This window comes from Vanellus vanellus, assembly GCF_965231255.1.
Source record: "Vanellus vanellus genome assembly, chromosome: 1".
Classification (NCBI taxonomy): Eukaryota; Metazoa; Chordata; class Aves; order Charadriiformes; family Charadriidae; genus Vanellus; species Vanellus vanellus.
Genome location: NC_138905.1, coordinates 100,139,071 through 100,160,416, shown reverse-complemented (window position 1 = coordinate 100,160,416; position 21,346 = coordinate 100,139,071). Strand labels below are relative to the sequence as shown.

At 40.9% G+C, this 21,346-nt stretch overlaps 1 protein-coding gene across 1 annotated transcript in view; it reads right to left on the bottom strand.

The window, feature by feature from the left end:
- The window catches only part of PHLDB2 (pleckstrin homology like domain family B member 2), a 129,782-nt gene that overhangs the window by 18,125 nt on the left and 90,311 nt on the right, over positions 1-21,346 (bottom strand). Inside the window, exons 7-13 of the mRNA XM_082479143.1 lie at positions 15,147-15,275; positions 10,469-10,624; positions 9,586-9,696; positions 8,762-8,851; positions 5,043-5,186; positions 3,192-3,332; positions 2,520-2,619 (exon numbers count right to left, since the gene is read on the bottom strand). Of these exons, the coding sequence (XP_082335269.1) occupies positions 2,520-2,619; positions 3,192-3,332; positions 5,043-5,186; positions 8,762-8,851; positions 9,586-9,696; positions 10,469-10,624; positions 15,147-15,275 (871 nt within the window). The remainder of the gene's footprint in view (positions 1-2,519; positions 2,620-3,191; positions 3,333-5,042; positions 5,187-8,761; positions 8,852-9,585; positions 9,697-10,468; positions 10,625-15,146; positions 15,276-21,346) is intronic.

Sequence of the window (21,346 nt, the reverse complement as noted above, 5' to 3'; positions counted from 1 at the left end):
GTACTGTGTGGTATTTTTAAATACCACACCATGTTCAAACCAATTCCCAAATCTCACTGTCCTGCAGAAATGCACGTCCTTTACTCGTGACTTGGAAGAAAAGCTCGTTTTCCCTCCATGTGCTGAGTGTGAGTACGAGGTGCCAGGGGAAACCAGAAATCACAGCCAGTTGAACGCAGACTCCTCCTTGCTCGTACCACGACATTCATTAAGGCTGTGCCTATAAGGCTGAATGAAAGATGCCCGAGGATTGCTCCTCCAGCCTGAGCTGACGCAGCCTGGGCTGGTGGCTATCTCACCGCGTAGGGCTATCCCCCTTCAAAACCACATTTGTCGTGGAACATGCTAGTCGGAGCAGTCCAGAGCAGTTTCGGGGAGGGATGCTGACAGCCAGTTACGATGATCACGTGTGTCCAGTATGCCCTAACCCTTTTGTATAGCTGGATAGAAATGCTGTAGGATCTGATTCTAGCCCTCTGACTTGGACATCTCTTTCCTTGCCAAGTTCTGCCCTGCAGTGGGATACCCACATACCAACAGAAAGAGCCAAACAAAAACCTTTGCGGTGTGTTACTGAGACAAAGGAACTTAGAAACAATGGCACTTAAGAGCAAGAGAAAGCAGGTATGCTCTTCAAGCTCCTCCAACAGGAAGAAATTCATGGAGCTCCATGCTGAACGCCAAGGGAATAAACTCCTTGCTAATTACTAAGGGATGTACTCTATCTCTCTATTCTGTAAGAGTTCACGTAAAACACCTGTTAGCAGCATCACTTCCCTTTGACAAAGCGATCTAGGACTGTCCTCTTTCCTAGTATGAATTAATCCTGTAAGGTTCTCTTCATAACATAGTATTTCCATTCAAACTACTGGATCTTTCAAAAAATCATAGTCATCTTGTAGTATGGCAGGCAGTATAGCACACATGATTCTTCATGGCATATGACAAGTACTGTGCCAAGTGCCTTATCAAATACATCTCTCTCATTCTCCCCTGCCTCTCTTCTTTGTCAGGCCGTAATTCAGTTTTGGTTTGTGGGTGTTTTTTTTTTAATTTCTCACTCTTAAGTCAAGAAATCCGCCTATACTCTTAGGATTTTCTTAATTGCATGCTGACAAAAAGAAGGAACATTAAAACTGGTCAATTTATTTTTAAAACTCTTACCTTTGCCTATACTCAGTTTGGTAACACTTTGTCATTGCTTTAGGTTGCACGTTAATGCTCTTTTGCAACCATTTTACAGAAATATTTCCGATTTTAAACTCACGATCTCTTGCCATCAAAGTTTAGCCAAACTATCTTTACTGATTTTCAGACTGAAACAAAATGTTTTCTGCACAACAGATGAGCGTGAATGTACTTGCAACCTATTGCACCCTTGTACACACCTTACATCAAAGCTCTCCAAGTATGAAGGTCCTTTTGTATCACATCTGAAATACTTTGGGATAAATTAGCCACGACACGGTAGGTTTGTGGAAGGCCTGCTGCATAACTAAAGCTCAAAAAACAACAAATCACAACTGGATCAGCTCTATAAAGTGAATGTCGTAAGTTATGAGCCCTTCTCAGCAAGCTTCTTCCATCCCTGTATTGAGTCATCTTGGTGCGTATGGCTGACCGCCATCGGGCTCTTTGACCTTTAACAGCTGCTGGCTCTGACAAGTCCTGTAACAACAGGATGGATCCTATCTCAGCTCAGGCTTAGTCAGAGCGAGTCGACGTAAGGACCTCTTGCACTTATATTGGTAACAGTGATGCAGATGCCGGAAAGAAAAGAAACCGACAGATGGCACTGAGGAGCAATTCCACGTGACAATGGGACACTTACGAATAATGCATCTTGTTAAAGCAGAAATTAAGTGTATCGACTTAAGGCCACAAATGACATACACAGAACCCTATAGCCTACAGGTCAACGCTTCAAAGGTGTAACTTACTTTTGGATCCAGAATTGCCATGTCCTTATTACAAAAATGTAGCTACCTATCCACAACAGAACTCTCTCCTTTCCTATTTTGTAGCCCAAATATTTAAGACCAGTTACAATAGCACCGTTACTGATTTGCAAGGGTATCTCTGTCTAGGGAACTACTTTGTCTGGGCAAAAAGTACACGCCTGTTAAAAAAAATTTTCAAGATCACAACATGGAAAAATTACTCAAAAAAAAAAAAAAAAAAAAAAGGAAGGAAGGAAAAAGAAAGCAACGTGTAGTACCTTTAATACATTGCCTCAAAAACACTTATGGAAATTACCCAGTTAAATCAATATGCATTTTTCAATATACTTCTCTTGTTTACTGGAGTATATTTGATGACCACATACTTCAAAACTCCGTGAGTGACTACATCATAATCTTAACATCTTATTTTGCCAATATCTGCAAATGGCATTTAGAGCTTGAAGGAAACTCTTATTTAACAGCCCGGTTGGTTATAGCAACACGAGTTTCAGACTTATTTTCTGAAAAATTCAACCCTGACTTTTAACAGCAATGAATCAAATAAAAAGGTCTTACCTTTGTGCATCCTTCTCGACTCTGACTCTTTGGTCATGGTTGCCAAGCAGTGAGGAAGGACGCTGCCACAGCTGTTGCTCTGTCCTAATGGTAAATGTCCCTGCAGGAAATTTTGTAAATATGTGCTTAAAACTACACTTCAAGATTTTTTTTTTATATTGGAAACTAATGGCAAAATAACTCGCTTTGTCATGGGTATCAATGTTGCATCGTATCAGTCAGCCATGGATATTCTAGTTGTGCGAAGTCTATTAGACCAAAACGTTTCCAAAGTAATATCTCCACCTTCCTGCTGTTTATTGATTTAGCGCATCACAAATAAAGAGTGTTTTCACTTTATACACAACCTTTACCCTTTAGAGGCCTTAGGTAAGAAGGAAAACAACCTGTTTTGTCTCTAGAATCAATTGAAACTAGCCTGGAAATACAATCCTTGAGATACATGAATCATAAATGCACGGTTACTATTGCAGCACGGCGTTTCCAGAGGTCGAAATAAAGGCTTCATGTATATTCCCACATGTTAATAAACATGAATTTCTTTCCACGTGAATTTCAAATGTGAATTTGGGAGATTACGTAAAGCTTACAGTTCTACCCAACCTTACCTCTAACATAATATAGATTTTTATATAGACGCTGGAAGGCTATTAATAGCATGCAACTACGTACTTTAGATGCAACGCTTCGTCCAAGCGTAGAGCTATTGAAGTGCGGTGATACAGATGGCGTCGTTTTCTTGCGAGGTAAAGTATCACTCATGTACATGCATTCCCTGTGCTGCTTCTTTCGCTCTTCCAGATTTCTGAAATGCTTCAAATGTAATTTGTTACACGTTTTGACAAAATGAATTGACCTACTTGCTCAGTTATGCTCTATATGGAATATAGTGCAGGTGATAATCTGGGAACTTCACTGGACAGAACGAAATCTAAAATACAGAGTACCACCTGCTTCACGGTGCTTTCCAGAATTACTACAAATATCACATTAAAATCATGCTGATTAAGAAAATACATTCAATTTATGTGCACATTTTATGTACGTGTCCCTGTACCTCATTTTTTAAAAAAACCCTCAAGTCTAGCGTACAACTGGAATCAAATTGCAAAGAAAAACATTTATTTACAAGTTAATCTAACGAATTGGTGGCTTAAAACTGATACAGCTTTTGAGAGGCATTGTTCAAATATATATGAAAAATTAAAATAGGATTTCAAATGTAGCCACCTGTACTTTATCGCTGCAAGTCTTCTGACAGTCACAATGGCTCCTAAACATTAGTATTTGCCTCTGGACTGTTTATATAAGGAGAATATTTGTTCAGTAACATTCTATAATGCATTGTGCTTATTTTTAAATGAGCAGTGCCTTTAAGTGCAACGCACCGCAAGCACGATCAACTTATCATCCGTCATATCACTCTACAAACTTCACACATAAATCAACTTCATGGCCACCATAACAAAACCAACCAAAAATAATAATCCCAAGTTATCAGCTCTGAATCTGTTACCTGTTGTTGCCTGCGGTGTTTCTTAGCTGGCAGAGGTGGAGGTGTATCAGATAAAGGAATAGGATCTACATGAGTTGCCATGACCTCAGGCCAATGGACTGATGGAAGTTGAGCAATAGAGCGAGGAGAAAGAGAGTGAGGAAACACAAATCCAGAACAGAGAGGTGATCTTAGCTTTATAGAAAAAAGAGAAATTACACACAGAGTTTTCTTTTTGGAATCGCTCAAAAGATACGGCACATACAAGCTGCAGTTTTAGCACTGTGTTTTGTTGGAGCATTTAGCAGGAAAGATGTGCTGTATTGCAACTCTGGAGGAGTATTTAACTACCAGAAGCAGCACAGAAATGCCAAATGCTAAACCAGTTGCAACACAAAGATAAATGGCTTTACATTCACAAGATTATTCCATTCCTTTAAAAGGGGTTTTATTCAAAATTTGCTATGGTCATTACAAAGGCAAAAACATCACAAAGAATGAAGAGAAGAAAGAGTAAGCTGGAAGACACAGATTGGACAGACTCCATGAAAGAGCTAAGATAACTAGAAGCTACCCATCTCCCCCAAATATTCAAGATATACTTCCTCTATCACCTCCCAGGAACAATAAAGCTAGAAAACACACAAAATTAACCCCTTAGCACCACTGAAAGAGTAATCATTACATGTGTCCGCAGACTGTTTTTCCAAGGGTGCATTACTTTATAGTGTTTGACAGGCAAAGATTGTCACTTATTGCTGCTTGGGTCATAAGCACTCAGGTTTTTTGGCGTTCAAAGTCCCATCTACATCATCAAAGCCAGTTTACAACTGGAGCAGTCCTTCAGCTTTACTATTACATCGTTACCTGATTCGGTAACTGGCAGATGGCAGTTTGCCTTAGGGTCAATTTGTTACATGTTGAATTACCAAAAAATAAAAAATTAAAAAAAAAAAAAAAGGAAAAGAAAATAAAAAGGCAGCCATGAAAGAACAATGCAAACAAAGGGAAATGTCTCTCAAACAAACCTCTTTATTTTGTGGCTGGCTGGTCAGCACAGCCGTGGAAGGCTCAGTGGCAACTGCTTCAGCATCTGTGGGGGGCTGGGTGGAAGGGGATATATTCGTGGAATTGCCATACAGCTCACTAATTTCACTTACACTGATATAGCCCTAAAAGGAGGAATTCAGAAGTTAAAAGGAGCAAAAGCCAAAAGACGTGCAAGAGTATTAATGTATCCAGTACGATGAAAGTTAGTTTAGAGTGATACAGCCAAATATTTATCATTGAAATACTTCATCACAAATAAAATGAAATTATTTTCAAGCTTTTCAAATGTCGAATACTTGGATTCTGAAAATTGTTCTTCATTTAAACAAATGCATTTGTGTGATCAAAAAGCAAATGTACATTAAGTGACCAAAAGTCTTTACTAAAATGTAAATACCCTTTAGAAATTAAGTAACTCTTTCTCAGGAAAGCAGATTGGAGGAAAAGAAAGAACAAATTTTATTCACCCATTTTTTTTTATTTCTCCCCCCCATGTTTAAATAAAATAACTTACCCTGATTCATTCTTGCCTAACTTTTAAGCTAGTTTAAGCAAACCAAATGACTAACAGAACTGGGAAGAACTTACATAAAGACATGCCATTCTTAGTCTACAAATTATGCTGACACACCACCTTCCATTTGCATTGTTTGGAAGTTGCTTCTAACTTTTAGGTGTTACCAGGAGACTCAGGTAAGATACTGTTAGTGTTAGCCCCATGGCCACTACAATGTGCCTTTTTCTAAAAAAAAAAAAAAAACCCCAAACCAAACAAACACAAAAATACACACACAAAAAAAACCCAAACCAAAACAAAAAAAATCCAAAACAAAAAAAAACGCAGGAGGTGACGGGCTGAGGAAGGGTACAGACATCAGAGTGTGCTTCTGTCTGCAGAGAACATTTACGCAAGCAGATCTGAGATACAATGGCAGAATACAATTATTGCATGTGTTAAGGTGTTACCTGAATAAATGTTATTTAAAAAATTAAAGAATGGATTCGAATGCACAGTGTATAGGATGCCAGACTGTAAAAAAATCAAATGGCCTAACTCCTTATCCATAGAAAACAAAGCCACACAAAAGGAAGAATAAATTACTGTTGAAGCAATGTCACAAAAATGAGAAAGAAATATGCTCATTTTTAAATCAAGATGGTAAGCAGCTTTTCAACTGAGAAGGTGTTAAAGGGGCTGTCGCTATTACTGTACCAGTACAGTGACATGTCAGTATGTATACTTTAGCAACTCAGTAAAAGAAGCCGCAGACTGCTGTTGTATTACTTCTTTTCAAAAATGCATAAATTTAGCACTGATCATAAGAGGCAGGCTGAAAAAAATACCAACGCCATTATCTATGAGCATAATTTTCAATGTATTTTATCAGTTATTTCAAGCAGATACACAGTTCTGGAAAATTAAGTATCATACTGTGAACACAGCACTCTGGAAACAGGAGGCAAATCTAACGCGGATACCATTTGATGAACTATTAAATGAGAAGGAGACTGGGGAAGATACTGAAGTTCCCCTCTCAAAACATGTGGCCATATTACAGTAAAACAGAGTCCAGTGTCTTTCAACACACATCTTGCTTAACCATCTTATAGTAGCAGTATATCAGTAATCAAAACTTCCAAGTCTCTGAATGCAATATTGTATTCATTTTTATAGATGGTAAAAGCGCTTTCACCATTATATAAAAAACATTCAGTTTAGACTCACAACCCCAACGGAGATTCACCATGGAGTTAAAAAATAAGCAAATAACAAATGACTGTGCTGTGCGTTAGCTCAGGCCCCTATTACATTAGATTAAATAAATGGTTTCAAGTCAGATTAGGCATCCGAGTCATTTTGTCAATGCTGAACTTTTAAACAATATTGATTTTCCTCAATTATTTAAGTACTGGGATAGGCATCCTGCCTTTCTACGTGAGGCCGTGTTATTCCCTATTGCTATGCAGGCAGGGAGTAAGCTTCACGATGGATGGGAGAGACAATTACAAACGGGCACTTCGGTGAGGAGGGGCTCCGAAATGTTGGACGGCAGACTCAGCTGACACATGAGCAACGGCACGGTGGAATCAACTCCTGTGTGCAGGGAGTCTGTTTAAGCCTGCGCATCATCTGGTGCCTGATTTTTAAAGGTGCCAGAACAGTCAGAGAAAAATTAAACTGGACTGAGACAAATAGAACATCTGGCGAGGAAAGGCATTTCTTTTATAGGACAGAGCCTATAGGGACACTGAGCACGAAACAGATAACCCGTGCTGTTGCTTCTCTCGTTTACCTCAGAGTAAGTCCTAACTGACTTCACTGCAGTGAACAGAATGACACCACTGAATAATCCATTTCAATAGAACCAGTGTCAGGCTCACTTGATGTAGTTGCATTTTGAAATATCTGTGATTAAGCAAACCATTATGTTGGATATGAAGATAAAAATCAGAGATGGCACCCACTCCCTAGTGAGAGAATGAACAGATCCAGCTCAAAATGAAAGAAAAAAAAAGAAGCTTAGACTTGCCAGATGTCCTGGTGAGAGGTGAGATGTCCAGATCAGAGTGTCACCCAGGACACTGGAAGTCTAAGTACCTGCAACATGGCTTGCAGTGAGGAAGGGCGCTCAACCCCGCTGTCATGCGCTGGAGGCCACCTGGGTTCACCAGGAACTTCGAGCCCAAATAAGAAAGACCACATTTCCCACGTGCCCAGAGGACACACGGTTGCTTTAGACTTCAAAAGCCCGATTTCCTACATTGTTAGGTGTGATGGACCTTGTTCAGGGCTTCAATACAAAGAAATCTGGGCAAGTCCTGTCAGGTCTCTTAAGCAGAAGTTAATGAAGCAGCCACAGATACCTGTCAGTGTATTTTAAATGCTAGATTTTCCGCTTCTCCATCTGTAACTCCATGTTCATCTGCAATTTGCAGGTTCATCAAGTCAAGTCAAGAAGCTAACCATGGGGAGTTAACGCTAATATCATAGGCGCAGACTGAATCTTTGTAATGGACTTACACTGACCTTCCTCATGGACCTTGAGGCTTAAAGCAGTACCCTCAAAGCTACAAAGTCTTGACAGCTGCAGGTAAGCTCTGGGTCTCATCACGCATTACCCAAACTCACTCATTTTTTTTTCAGCAAAAAATATTTGGCACCTTTACTCTAACTATTCAAAATAGTTAAACAAGTAGCTCAATAGCTATCTTACAACCACAATAGCTTGAAATCTTCAATCTGATGCTTTTTACAAATATCAAAACGTACACTTGTCATGCTTTACTACAGAGCCTTAGAATAAAAGGGGCAGGGGGGCGGAGAGGCGATGATAAAATCTACAGTACAAAAATAAGACTGAACTGTATTCGTACTTTGAACAGAGTTATTCGTGGAGCTCATTCTTCTTCACTTCAATGAGGTTTAATTGTCTATTTTGAGAAAATTAGGCACACACCATCCCCGCCCCCCCAGTATGATCATTTTTCCAGGGCAAGAGATGAAGGCGATACCAGTCACATCTGGGAAAATTCCAAGAGAAGCTATTTTTGCTCACCCATGCACTTGGACTTCCATGAATAGCTTTACAAAGTCATTTCATCACATCTCAAAAAAATTGTATGAGTAGGACTTCACTAAATACTAAAGTTATTAAAAGTTACTTATGGTAAAGTAAAAAGCAATGAATCTCTTTACCTCTTTTAAACTGTTGGGACTGACAGGAAATCCCTTTCCTCCGGAAAGCGTGGAATATTTCTTTTCCAGATTACAGAGATTCTCTTTTTCCTGTTAAAAACAGACATTTTACGTGAAATAGCAAGCGCCATGTAGTGAAAATAAATGCTAGCCATTTTCTTAAGCCTGTAAAGAAACAGGCTGGGATAGAAGGCTGGAAACTGCACAGCAGAGCTTCAACTTCATCCACTTACAGCAGAACTGAACAAAAATGGGAGATACAGAATGAAAAGCTAGTGAAAGATTTTATTTAATAACCACAGCCAAACCAAATAGGTCTTCCTTCAGCGTTTTGAAAATGCTGATTCTGCTTAATGTACTAAACATGATTTCTCTCATGATTAACAGCAAAACATACAATGGACGTGAAGGGTTCATGGCAGCTTCCTATTAATCAGATGTTAGCTGATGTTAAGTGGCCTAGTATGGGCTATTACAAGCCAAAAATTTGAGCTCTCTGTGCGCTGTTCCAGCAGCTACACAGGGAGCACAGGCTTCTAGCTTCAGCACCTGGGTGGGTACCTCTGGTCGAGTCCTCTGGAAGGGGGGCACCTCTAAAACCTTCTCAATTATCAAAGGCCACTAGTGTTTTCTCCTAAGAAATCTGATTTATTGCAAAAGATTTTTTTTTAGATGTTAATGGATACAAAAGATGTCTGTCGTGTTATTACCTCCTTGCTAGCTTCTGCACAACCAATACTTTTCTCTTGCTCTGTTCTTTTATTCTATGCAATGCTTTTTTACTATTACACACTAAAAATATTTGAAAGACAATAAATACTTACCCTTTGCAGCATCATTATCAAGTTGTTTTTCTCTTTTACAAAATGATCTTGTTCTCTTTGTGCTTGTTGGACAATGTGATTGGCTTGTTTTTTGAGAGCAGAAATCTTTTCCTAAGAAAAGAAGAAGAAAATCATCACAATTTACATGTTTTATTTTCAAAGCACAAGACAACCTGCAGCAAGGATCTTATTCATGAGAGTTCACTCATTCATATGAGTGAAGCAGTAGGAAAACAAGTTTTTACAAGACAGCTCACTGCTCTGAAGGAGATAATTAAATAAGATTTAGACACAGTAAAGAGACCATTTATTCAAGAGACAAAACAAAAGAACAATTACACACATTCTTTGATAATATGGTGACTAGCTTCCATATACCAAACAGAACTGGTGTGCAGATGCATCCTCTGGTCTCTGAAAAACTGGTATTTAATTGGTTGAGATAGGACCTTTACAACCGATTTTAAAAATTAAGGTATATTCTCATTTTGGTGTTCTATTATTATTTTAACAAAGTCATTTAACATCAACATCAATCATGAGCATAATGTAACTGTAGTTTTGTCCACGGTGTACAAATCTCCTTTGTGAAAGAAGAAAAGAAAAACGCTTTGGTACTCTTTGTAGCAAATGAAAGAGTTTAATTTTCATATGCAAATACACAAACAGGGCATGGAATTTTATTGATTTATTTGCTTTTGGAGAAGTGCATGATTTGACCTGTGTGGGATGTTACTGGGCCATCCTCTTTGCTCTGCTGCAAAAGCTTTTTCAAAGAGGAAAGTTTTGCATTATTTCTTACCGATGGGCAGCTTGTAGATCCATTTCATCCCCTTTGTGCTCGAAAACAAAGAACAAATGAATCAAGCATTAGTGCTTTTACCTTTCTGCTGACAATGCTACGCTGATATTCAGCTACTTCACGCAGGAGCTGTTGTGTCAGATTTTCTTTCTCTTCATCTAACCTGCTTTCATGTTCAAGCTGCTGAAATTCCAAATCTTCAAAGTGTTTGCTTTCTATGTCCAGTAGATCAGCATCCTTAAGGAAAAATAACAAAACAAAACAAAATAGAAAAAAAAATCATGCTCTCACCAACACCAGAATACAGATGCTTACAAAAACACACACACAAAAATCAGTCTAAAATGGTATTTATATATCTCATACAACATGTTCAAACCAGAGCTCGATGTCTTTAATGACCTACTGTCACAATAAGAGAGCAAACAGGGCTAATCATTATTTTGATGTTGCTTTCTCCATCGCTCCTCCTGTGCGTCCCCCGCTGAGAAAGTCGAAGCACCTGGATGGCGAGGGAGCTGTTTTGCAGCATTCGGAGCCAGCGGGAGCCCCCCGGCGCCGAGGGCTCCCTGGCTGGGCAGATCCCTCTGCTGTAGCCTAGCTGTGACACCACCAAACCTGAACCCATTTGGTGAGGTTGTCACCTGCCAAACCGGGAGAGCATCCGCTTACCAACCAGACAGGACAGAAAGTATCTCAGACACACCGGAGGACAGCACACTGAATTAACTGATTATGGGAATACACACTCAATCTAAGGAGTCTGAGCTGCAGTCAGAATTTATAGAGGTCTAGCCCAAGTACCAGCACTGTTTTTCTTAACAGACGTACAGTGAGGTAAAACAAAAGATCTGTGGAGCTGTGTGCCATCATCAGCATGCTGCCATCACCTCAGCAGTGATGTCCAACCATGCAAGTTGCTCAGCCAGATGCTGACTGTAGACCACTAAATTGGAGCAGATGGTTGCTCCCTGCGCAAACACACAATTAAGGACTCTAGTCATTCACCCTAGCCAGTAGGTCCATTCCTTCAGAAAAGGTGTCAGCCCACTTTTATGCATTCCCCTGGACCATTGACAGGTTTTGTCAGGAAAAATTGGTTGAATGCTACAGAAAAAACCCAAGAAATAAGAACACGCTTGTCTTCTGCTTAGGGATGACCAGATAAAACTTACGGTGTTTTTCAGCACAAGAACTGAATGCTAATCTTTCTCCTGCAACATCTGTGTATTCACAACACGAATCCATACTCACAAATTCCAAACTTCTGAAGAAAAAGGTGTTTTTAATAATCGCAGTATTATTAAATGCTAAGGATCTCTAAAATAGGCACATTGTACATAAGAAAACCTATATCCTATAAGCAATTTATCGTTTTAGAGAAATGCAAACTTACTCTGTTTCTTATTTCAACCTAAGGCAAAAGTTACTGACTGAGATAAGCAGATAGGTCTGTATAAAGGCATTCAAAACCAGCTTCCAACGTTCCAGGGAAAGACACGGGATGCAGAAGCTAAAGCATCCAAGTTACTATATGAAACACCAACATCTTCCCATTATTCTCCAAAGATGCCCCTTCCACTTGTAGGAGATAGCAAAGAGATCAAAAGTAAAGATGTGTGCTCAAAATTACAAGAAAGCGGTTATCTACAATACAAAAATGCTTCATTCAAACCAGCAGCCATCTTCAGCATTCAAAACAAACAGAAAGGCTTTGCTTGGGCCACGGAAGTCAATAAGTTCAGGCTATTTCATGCCAAATCAATTGCTGCTGAGGCAGAAGAAGAGACAGACTTCATAGAAGTCAACTGATAGCCAAAAAGGGAACTGATAGACAGTTCAGCTCATGAAACGCTATATTCTTTGTGAGAAGTGCTATGGAACAAGAATTTCATCACATTCTGTATACCACTGTGCCCACCAGGGGAAAAAAAAAAAACAACACCATCCCTAATTTGAAGCCAAGTCCATTTTCAAATTAAAAAAAAAACCTCCAAAGGGTGAGTGCTCTACCAGGGGTTGCAAGCACATTGCAGCAAGGTCACCGGCCAGGCAGGCCCACGGGGCCCGAGACCCCGGGCAGCCTGCGGGAGCAGGGCGCAGCGACAGGGGCACAAGGTCTGGCTCCAAGATGTGCCCACGGAGTCCTTGCCATGCCCTTCACAAGGATCCTACTCGGCAGCGTAGGATTTGTAGGAAGATAATTGTTCTTGCTGTAGGTAGTGGCTTCCTGAACCAAGCAGCAAGTAAGCTCCCTCCCTTTTATTAAAACCATTGACATCAAAAATACTGTAATTTATAATCTATTAACAAACAACAGACACAATGTTTCTGTACTGCACTTCCAAACCGTAAATTTCTTTGGCATCTCCATTACTTCTGTAATGGCGCTGGGGAGAATCTGATGGGAGAGAACCTGGCCCTTACTTCAGGATGTGGTAGGAGCTCCACAGGCCCACAACATCTGCAAAAATTAGGAGAATTTTATCTGAAGAGTAAGGCATTTCTTGGCACTGGACAGTGTCTTTTCACATCTCTGCAGGAATCCAGGCACCTATTCTCATTCTCCTTTTCTGCACACCTTTATACAGGCACGTGAGAACAAACGAGCTTTGGCACTTTCATACTAACAGTGATGGATGAAGCCTGCTAATTAACTTTAAATAAGCCATCAGGAAGAACTATGCTTTCCGTCAGTGCCTTCCACAAGCCTCCAGGTTTCACCAGTCTGTGATGAAGTGTCCTCCCTGCCCCACAGGGACAGCGTATGCTCAGTACGGACGTCACCTTCCCACCTACCGGGCCGGCAGGAAAGTAGGACAACATAACGTGCCGCAGACTCAGGTATTTCATCGAATAGAATCATAGAGTAGTTTGGGCTGGAAGGGACCGCTAAAGGTCATCTAGTCCAACCCCCCTGCAATGGGCCTTTTTAGTAGGGCTCGTTGCGATAGGACACGGAGTAATGGTTTTAAACTAAAAGATGTTAGATTGAGACTAAATATAAGGAAGAAATTTTTTACAGTGAGGGTGGTGAAACACTGGCACAGGTTGCCCAGAGAGGTGGTAGATGCCCCATCCCTGGAAATGTTCAAGCTCAGGTTGGATGGGGCTTTGAGCAACCTGATCTAGTTGAAGATGTCCCTGCTTGTTAATCCTGGGCTGGGCTGATTTGGGGGGAAGAAGAGATTTTCTATATTTTGGGTACAATACTTACAGTAATGTAGTAACTGCTCTCACACTTGATATCCAGTCAAGAGATACTGTGCACTAATTCAGTGATAATTTCCGCTGCTTCAACAACAGCAGCCACAGGTAACTTTCACTACAATTGGCCTGGAACAATGCGACAGGACTAACTAGACATTTAACTGCACCCCCACATTTCAAGTTTTGTCCCATTTGCAAATCCAAAATTGTTATTAAGACAACTTGGAAGGAACACAAAAAATTTTAAAAATTTAACCAAACAGATTTTTAGAAGCCTCTTGGTGGTCAAGAGTGAAAAAGGATTTACTACCATCCCACAGCAACAAGACTGCAACTTCTCATTAATTTATACCTCCAAGTACGTGACTGCATAGGAAAAGCTTCCTTTCCTTTTAATATGTATGACAGATTACATAATACTGATATTTTTTGTTTTTTTAAGGTTACCCAAAAAAATCCTTAAGTATCTCAAATCCAGCAAACTTCTCAGTTACTACAGAAGAATTTAACATTGTTATTTCCAAAGCTGGCCTTTTTTACTTTTTGCTCCTCGAAGAAACAAAATAGAATTCTGCAAGTAAACCAAAACCTAAAGAATATTTCCTATAAACCAAAAAAGCCCTTCCTTGGTCACTGCTAGTACAGACCTTATTCCTGATATAAACTCTCAAGCCAGGAAAGAAAAAAGATAATCTAGTCTGACTTTCAGATGGCCTCTTAAGCTTGCCATACTGGTGCTTTGAAAAATTATTCCCGCCCCCTGAATATGTGCTATAGAACCCATTTAACATTAATAAATACTCAAATCTTTCCACAGAAAATAACTGTACCTTCACAGACAATATCATAGCTCTTTTGGTTACAACTAATGCAAAACAAAATCAAGTTGCAATCAGACTTCGTACAAAGGTTATTATACCGATGTGCAGCTGTTGAAAACATAGGGACAAATAAAGCTATTAAAATAAGAAGTACAATCTTAAAACTGAATTTTTCAAAGCATAGTTCAGAGTAACTGCTAAGTTATGTGCTGGGGGGGGGGGGGGGAGTAGGGGGGAAGTTATCCACTCCTTCACTGAGACAGCCATTTACAGCATTGCAAAGGAGGAGACCACAACAGGATCAAACGACAGCGACAGGAAAAAGCTGCTAAAACGGCTGATCCCACTGATCGAAGTTCAGTTGCTGTCTTTGCTCACACAGGTAAAGAGCAAAGCTCCATCTAAGCATCGCAAGAGCTGCCACACCACCCAGCAGGACTAAAGTGCTCGTTACAGGCAGGCAGCCCAAAGCTTTAAAAGCATTTAACACAAAATGATTTCCAATCCACCCACTTGCACTCTACTCCTTTGCCACCGTGTACATCATCTGTTACAGGCATTCCACAAGAAAATATAACTCTCGTGACTATTAACAATTATAAGTTGCAAATATGTTCAGACACTGGATACTTGAAACAGAATATGTTATACTTAACTCTAAAAAAAGAAAAAAAAATCAATGAAAAAAAAAAAAAAAAAGGTATGCAATCTTGAAACTTGCTACTGACCCTCTTCAGCTGCTGCTGTAATTGTTCCCTCATGGACTCAGGGCAATTATCAAGCTGCGTCTTCTGCTCGGAGTAAAGCTCCTGAAGCCTCTCTAGTTTTTCCCTCTCAGCATCAAGTTTTAATTTTTCCTGAAGCATGAACCAGAAAATAAACACAATTACCTTCAAACCCAAGCAGTTGTTAGTGATTATGACAGTGTGTGGCGAAACCTTAATGAAGAGTTGAAGCACATAAGTCAAAGACAGAAACCTGTTGTTAGTAGAAATGCAATAGTGGGATGCAACATGATCAAACCAAAGCATTAATCCTTTTAGTGCGGTGATTAATTCTCTCCCTCGTCACTGTGTTTTCTATCCGTGCTGGATGATGCTGTTAAAGCTTACTGCCCAAACACCTGTCTTGCCTAATGAAAAAAAAAAATTAAAAAAATAAAAAAAAAGAGAAAATTGTAGCGATGTTAGTGAGGTAACTGATGAAAGAGAGAGAAAAAAGTAGCTTTTAGAAAGCAAAATGGATGGAAAATGGCTGTAGTCTAGCAGTGAGGGGAAAATGGATCTCCCCAGGAGAATGGATTACATGCCTATGTGCCTCTGCACAGTTAAAGTACCTTTAGCAAGCAGTGAAAAAGCAGAACGAGACGGAGAGTAACTTGGCCGGGAAATCCTGTTGCAGCAGAAACACCAAATAATTTAGCAAATTAAGTCATTTGCTTCAGGGTACAGGAACTGTAACCTGTTCTCGGGGATCAAAGGGGACTCCTCGACCTCCATGGTTTCCTCCACCTCGTTCCGCTTTCCACTCGTTCCACCCGAGCAGCAGTACTCAGCACACTGGAGCTCACCCGCAAAAGCCTTTAACCTTTAAACCTTTGTAATAAAATACTATATGATTTACTGTGCAGCACGGCTCTGAAGACCGGCTGCAGATGACTTAAAACTACCTTGTAGACTATTATTTATCTATGGACCAAAGTTTGGGAACGAATAAATCAGAGCACGAAGAATTTTTTCAATGCCTTTTACTTGCATGTACGCTGGCCATCATAGCAGATGCATTTTCCTCAACTGATCAGTTAAGAACTGATAAAAAACAATATGCCTGGTATGCCAGGCATAAACAATCAACCAAGTCCCTGAAGCCCAGTGCTCTGCTACCTTCTAGAGTCACACTGCTACAGTGCCCACTTCTTGTTCTATAGTTATGCAGCTCCTCTCAGATGGTCTCTAACTCTCCTTAATACTCAAAAATTAACAGTATCGGCCCCAAAAATATCAGCTTCTTTCGGATGCACCAAGAACAGCTGAATTCTGTGACGGCATCCACTCATTTGTCCTCTTTCCCGACCCAATTAGTATTTAATTTTAAAATCAAACGCATGGCTCAGCAGGTACTGTATGGTCAGATGCTCTGCAGCACCCTGACAACACATGCCATAAGAGGAGAAACTTCTTTTAGAGTACAGGACTTGCCATTTCAAAGTGTGGGATGGTCTTTCCCCAAAACCTTCTCTTTATTGTTCCTGACAAGGTCCTCAAACCCTCACACACGGCAGAGGCACAATAACAAACACGTATTAGCTGCCTACTTTCCTTATGGTTTTATCTCTAAACCTGAGTGGGATGAGGGGCTGCGATTTCATTTTCCCGCTATTTAAGAACACCACCAGGAAGCATTCTCGTTCATGCCCAATGTCAACCAAATTCCCAGCTGTGTTATTTTCATTTACACGTGCAGCTTCTCAGCTCGTACAATCAGACGAACAAAATGCTGAACGCAAAAGATTATTTAATTTTATTTTAAGCTTGTGAAAATGAGCAACGGAGCCCGCACATTCCATTACCTGGACTTCCTGTACCAGCCTCTGCCTTGCAGCCGCAGCGGGGCTCAGAAACAGGGAGCACGGGGCACATGTAAGCTGCACGATGAGGGAGAGGCCCGCAACTCTTGAGAGGTCACCTCTAGACCTCGGGCCCAAGGGAACCCCCATTTGCTGAATCATCCCTTCCTTCCCACATGGAAGGAAATCTACGAATAAACTGGTAGCTCCCCTCCTCACAACTTTGCTGTCCATTTAAGGTTCAGCCTACGGTCTGCCACGTTGTTCCTCGCTTTCCTTTTTCTGCCCACCTAAGCAATCTAAAGCAGCGAGGACTTCTCTGACCTTAGCTGCAGCGCGGTGCCCCTGAAGCTCTTAACAGCCCTCTCTAAATGTCTGTGTGCTGCCACAAGCACGCTCATTCATTAGCAAGCAAGTCAAATCTCCAGCGTGAGGAGACATCATCAGCCAGTATAAAACTCCCTGAGAATGCTGCCAGAGATACTGTTACTTCCCTCAAGAAGTTAGAAATGTGTTCCTTTGAGACTGAAAGTGATACTCAGCTGGTCTATTTATAGCATAGGAAGTGCTAACATCCCACCAGACTGGCTCCCTTCAAAATGTGCAGTCTGAACAGGAAATATCCCTTTCAGCAATGGGAGGCATTATATGTTCTGCAGCTGCGGAGCTGAGCTCGCTGACATGTCTGGCTGTGCATCGGTGAAGTCCGTTTAATTCACAAAAGTCATTTGATAAATAGACGAACGGTCAGAATTTTTTTTTTTCATACAGTCTCTTCTATGAATGGCTTAAGGCAAGTTCTTTTTAGGAGGGAAAAAGATGAGCAACTTTGCAAGCCGAGCGCGCGACGTGGCGGGGGCAGGCCTGCGGCTCGCTCCACGGGCCGTCGGCTGAAGAGCAGCCAGCGGCAGAGCTGCCAACAGAACCCCATGTGCTCCAGCTGCTCATCCCCATCTTAACCACATGAGCTTGTACTTGTTAAGCATTTCTCTGCAGACAACCGCTTCCCAGCCCCAGCGTTGGCTCCGGAGTCGCCTTAACTGTATGTAGTCTGGCTGAATTCTTAAACATCCCGTTTCCATAGAAAAGAAGCACAGCTCAGCAAAGCGTAGCGCCTCCTCTCAGCCCACTGCCCAACCTGCCCTACGCTCCCCCTCCAGATACTTGTTAAATGAACTCGGGGTCAGCCAGGACCAAGTGCAGGACCGACTTGTTTTTCGGTGATGCTGAGGCACAGCTTGGATCTGTTTTGGAGGATCTCTGAATATCGTGAAGGATAGCAGTAGAACGAACTGACGTGTGACACTGTCCCCCGAGAGCACAGACACAGGATGTCAGCAGAGCACCCATAGTGTGAACACAGATCACAAGTGATCAACATGGGTCACAAAAGGAAATCAACCTTTAGTTCTGACCAGGCTGGACGCGGTCTTGGGCAACCTGGTCTAGTGGGAGGTGTCCCTGCCCATGGCAGGGGGGTTGGAACTCGATGATCTTCAAGGTCCCTTCCAACCTAAACCATTCTGTGATTCTATGATCTGGTAGAGTTGATGTTAGGGCAGAGAGGAAAAAAAAAGAATACATATCCAACACATCTCATAGATGAGGAGGACATAGAGGAGATAAAAGGACAGTGTTAAAGACAATCATAGCCCCTAGAAGAAAAGGAACAACACAAAGAGAGAGACCAATTGCTTTCGTGTTGTCTCCTGTGGTTAAGGATGACCTATGCCTGATCAATACTGCTACCTAAAGCCCTCGCAGGTCCCCACAGCCCTTCTGCAGAGAAGTTCTGCTTTTCAATTTGTCATTCATCATATTCTGCTACTGCAGGCAGGCAGGCAGGCTATAATTGTAGAGCAGCATGTGTCTGCATGTATATGCGCCTTCTGAACCAACCTGCCTGCACAAACTGGTAGACTGCAGAAATGAGTCAGAGCAAACGCGGATGAAACAGAGAAAGCTTCTCAAAAATCCAGATAAAAACTGGGGGGAGGGAGGGGAACTCAAAGGAAGAAACCTATCATTTATACCGGATCACTGGGAAATGGATTGTATGGCTAGGTGAATTGGGGTCACTCTACAACCTTCCAAACCCAACTGCATGCCTGCCCCCCCCCGAAGAAACCGACAAAAACCCCAAGGTAGGCGCTATTTTCAGAGAGAAAAAGAAACTGCAGAGAAACCTACAAGCCATAAACAAAGAAGAAAAAAAAAACCACGAGTGCTTTCCCATCCAATAGGCTCTTACAACTTTAAATGTTCCAGTCTGAAGTATTCCAGGATCTTCCTCAGTCCAACTCACCTGCAACTCATCATGTTTTAAGGTAGCAACATCTCATTACCCACACCAAGCTTCAGACACGCACGCCCTGTCTCTCAATCTCCGATTCCATAACCAGCAAGTCTCACAACTTTCACAGGTTTCTGAGAAACAAGGAGAAGCACCTGCAGGCCTTTGTTCTGAAAAGCTTCTCCATCTCATCTTCATGCTTTCACTTCTAGCCAGACTTTATTCTTTTACACCTCAAAAGAACATCCCTCCCCTTCTCCAAAATAATCTACAGCAAACAGAAGGACCGCAAAAGCTAGAAGCGGAGGAGAAAGAGCAGACGACAGAAATGATTCTTCTCCACTTGGAAGTGCTGCGATGCTACAGACTTCATCCATTCAGTAAAATATTTTGGAGAATAAGTGGAAGAGCAAGAAAACCTGACTTTAACAAGTCACTGATGAAATTTGCCTAACCCTTGCCATAAATTTGTAAGAAAAGAGCCTAGTCCCTAAGAGAAAGCAGGCTAGGAAACATTATCTGCTCTTCAGTGGTTACTCACTGAAAGGGGCAAATGTACACGTGGGGAAAGTGTTAAACCTGAGGTCTACCAACTCTTTGAGAACTCTTGCGTATTGAAAGCATTTCCAATGCTATGGCTGATACAAATCAGACCACATACAACTCTGATTAAAAAAAATACTGTTGAAATGAAACAGATCCTCATGTGCAAAACCGTACATGCTCCTCTTCTATATTTTGCAGACTACTCTTTCCTGCATTCCTTGCTCTCTTTTGGAACAGAAGCATAAAACTTGTCACAGTTTAGTTACTTGTCGCTAAATCTCTGTGGGTTTCATGCAAGAAGCCGTTAAGGCTTAAAGTATGCCAGGCATGTGAAAAGGAGCATAATACAATAGAAGCAGGTATTTCACAATCATTTTTTTAACTGTATGAGTGGTAACTAAGTTATTATATGCATCATAACAGACAGTATAGAGTGATAGCATCTGTATGAGAGATCTCAATGGTCTTGTTCCACATGCATATATAAAGCTAATGTTAAAAAGCATTTTAAATCACAGTAAGCAATCCCTCTGCTGCAAGTAAAAACCAAAAATCACAATAGTTGGACGCGTTAACTTACTCCTAAGACAACTCAAGCTTTTTGGAATTTCTAAGCTCATTCTCTGACCATTGCAATGTTTTTTCTAATGAACAGATGGGGAGACAAAAGAAAACCTCTGATTCTATAGCACTGTTCTTTCATGAATGTATAAGAGGAAGAAATAATCATCCAAACCAGAAGAAAAAAAATTTTCAAGTGAGAAAATTAAAATTCTGTATAGTCTCCAACATCTAGATGACAATAAGAGGATTTCCCTTAGTGGTACAACCCATTTTGCTCTTTCCCTCATAACTGTTTTAAAAGAAAGATTGTGAATACAGATTTTTCTCCTTGAGTGCTCATAATGATCTTTTTCCTCATAAGTGTTCTCTCTACATGATATCCTTATGTGGACATATCCAGTGGATGCAAGTATTCCTCAGAATACTTAATCTTGTGTATCTTGTCTTAAGGAGGTTAATAACACGATAGGCATGACAACTCATCCATTTAAAACACTTGCTTACATCTTGCTGAACTGCAATCTGACCAGAAAAGATTTAAAAGGCTATGCTATGAAGCATAAATTTATCAGATTCAGCAGGATAAAAACCAGCAGGAATTCTGAATCCAGAAGAGAAAGGACTGAGGAGAGACCACCAGTATATTTAACTTTGATTGCTGGTGTCCCCCTTCATATGGCTCATTAGAGAGCTGCTCTTTCCTTGGCTCAATTCACGCAAGTCTTTCCAGTACTAATTCAGCAAAGAGGCCGAGCTTCAAACGTTTTGGCACATCTGGGTTATTCTGTTAATGACCAAAAAAAATTTCCACAAAAGCACACAGACAAAATTAAACATATTCCAAAAAAAGATGAGCTATCCACTGCCAGCTGCTCCTGATTTCTGCTCTCGAAACAAGACAGGAAACCCAGTTTGATGAAAGAGTCCCAGAGTATGTATTTCCACCATGACATAAGGCA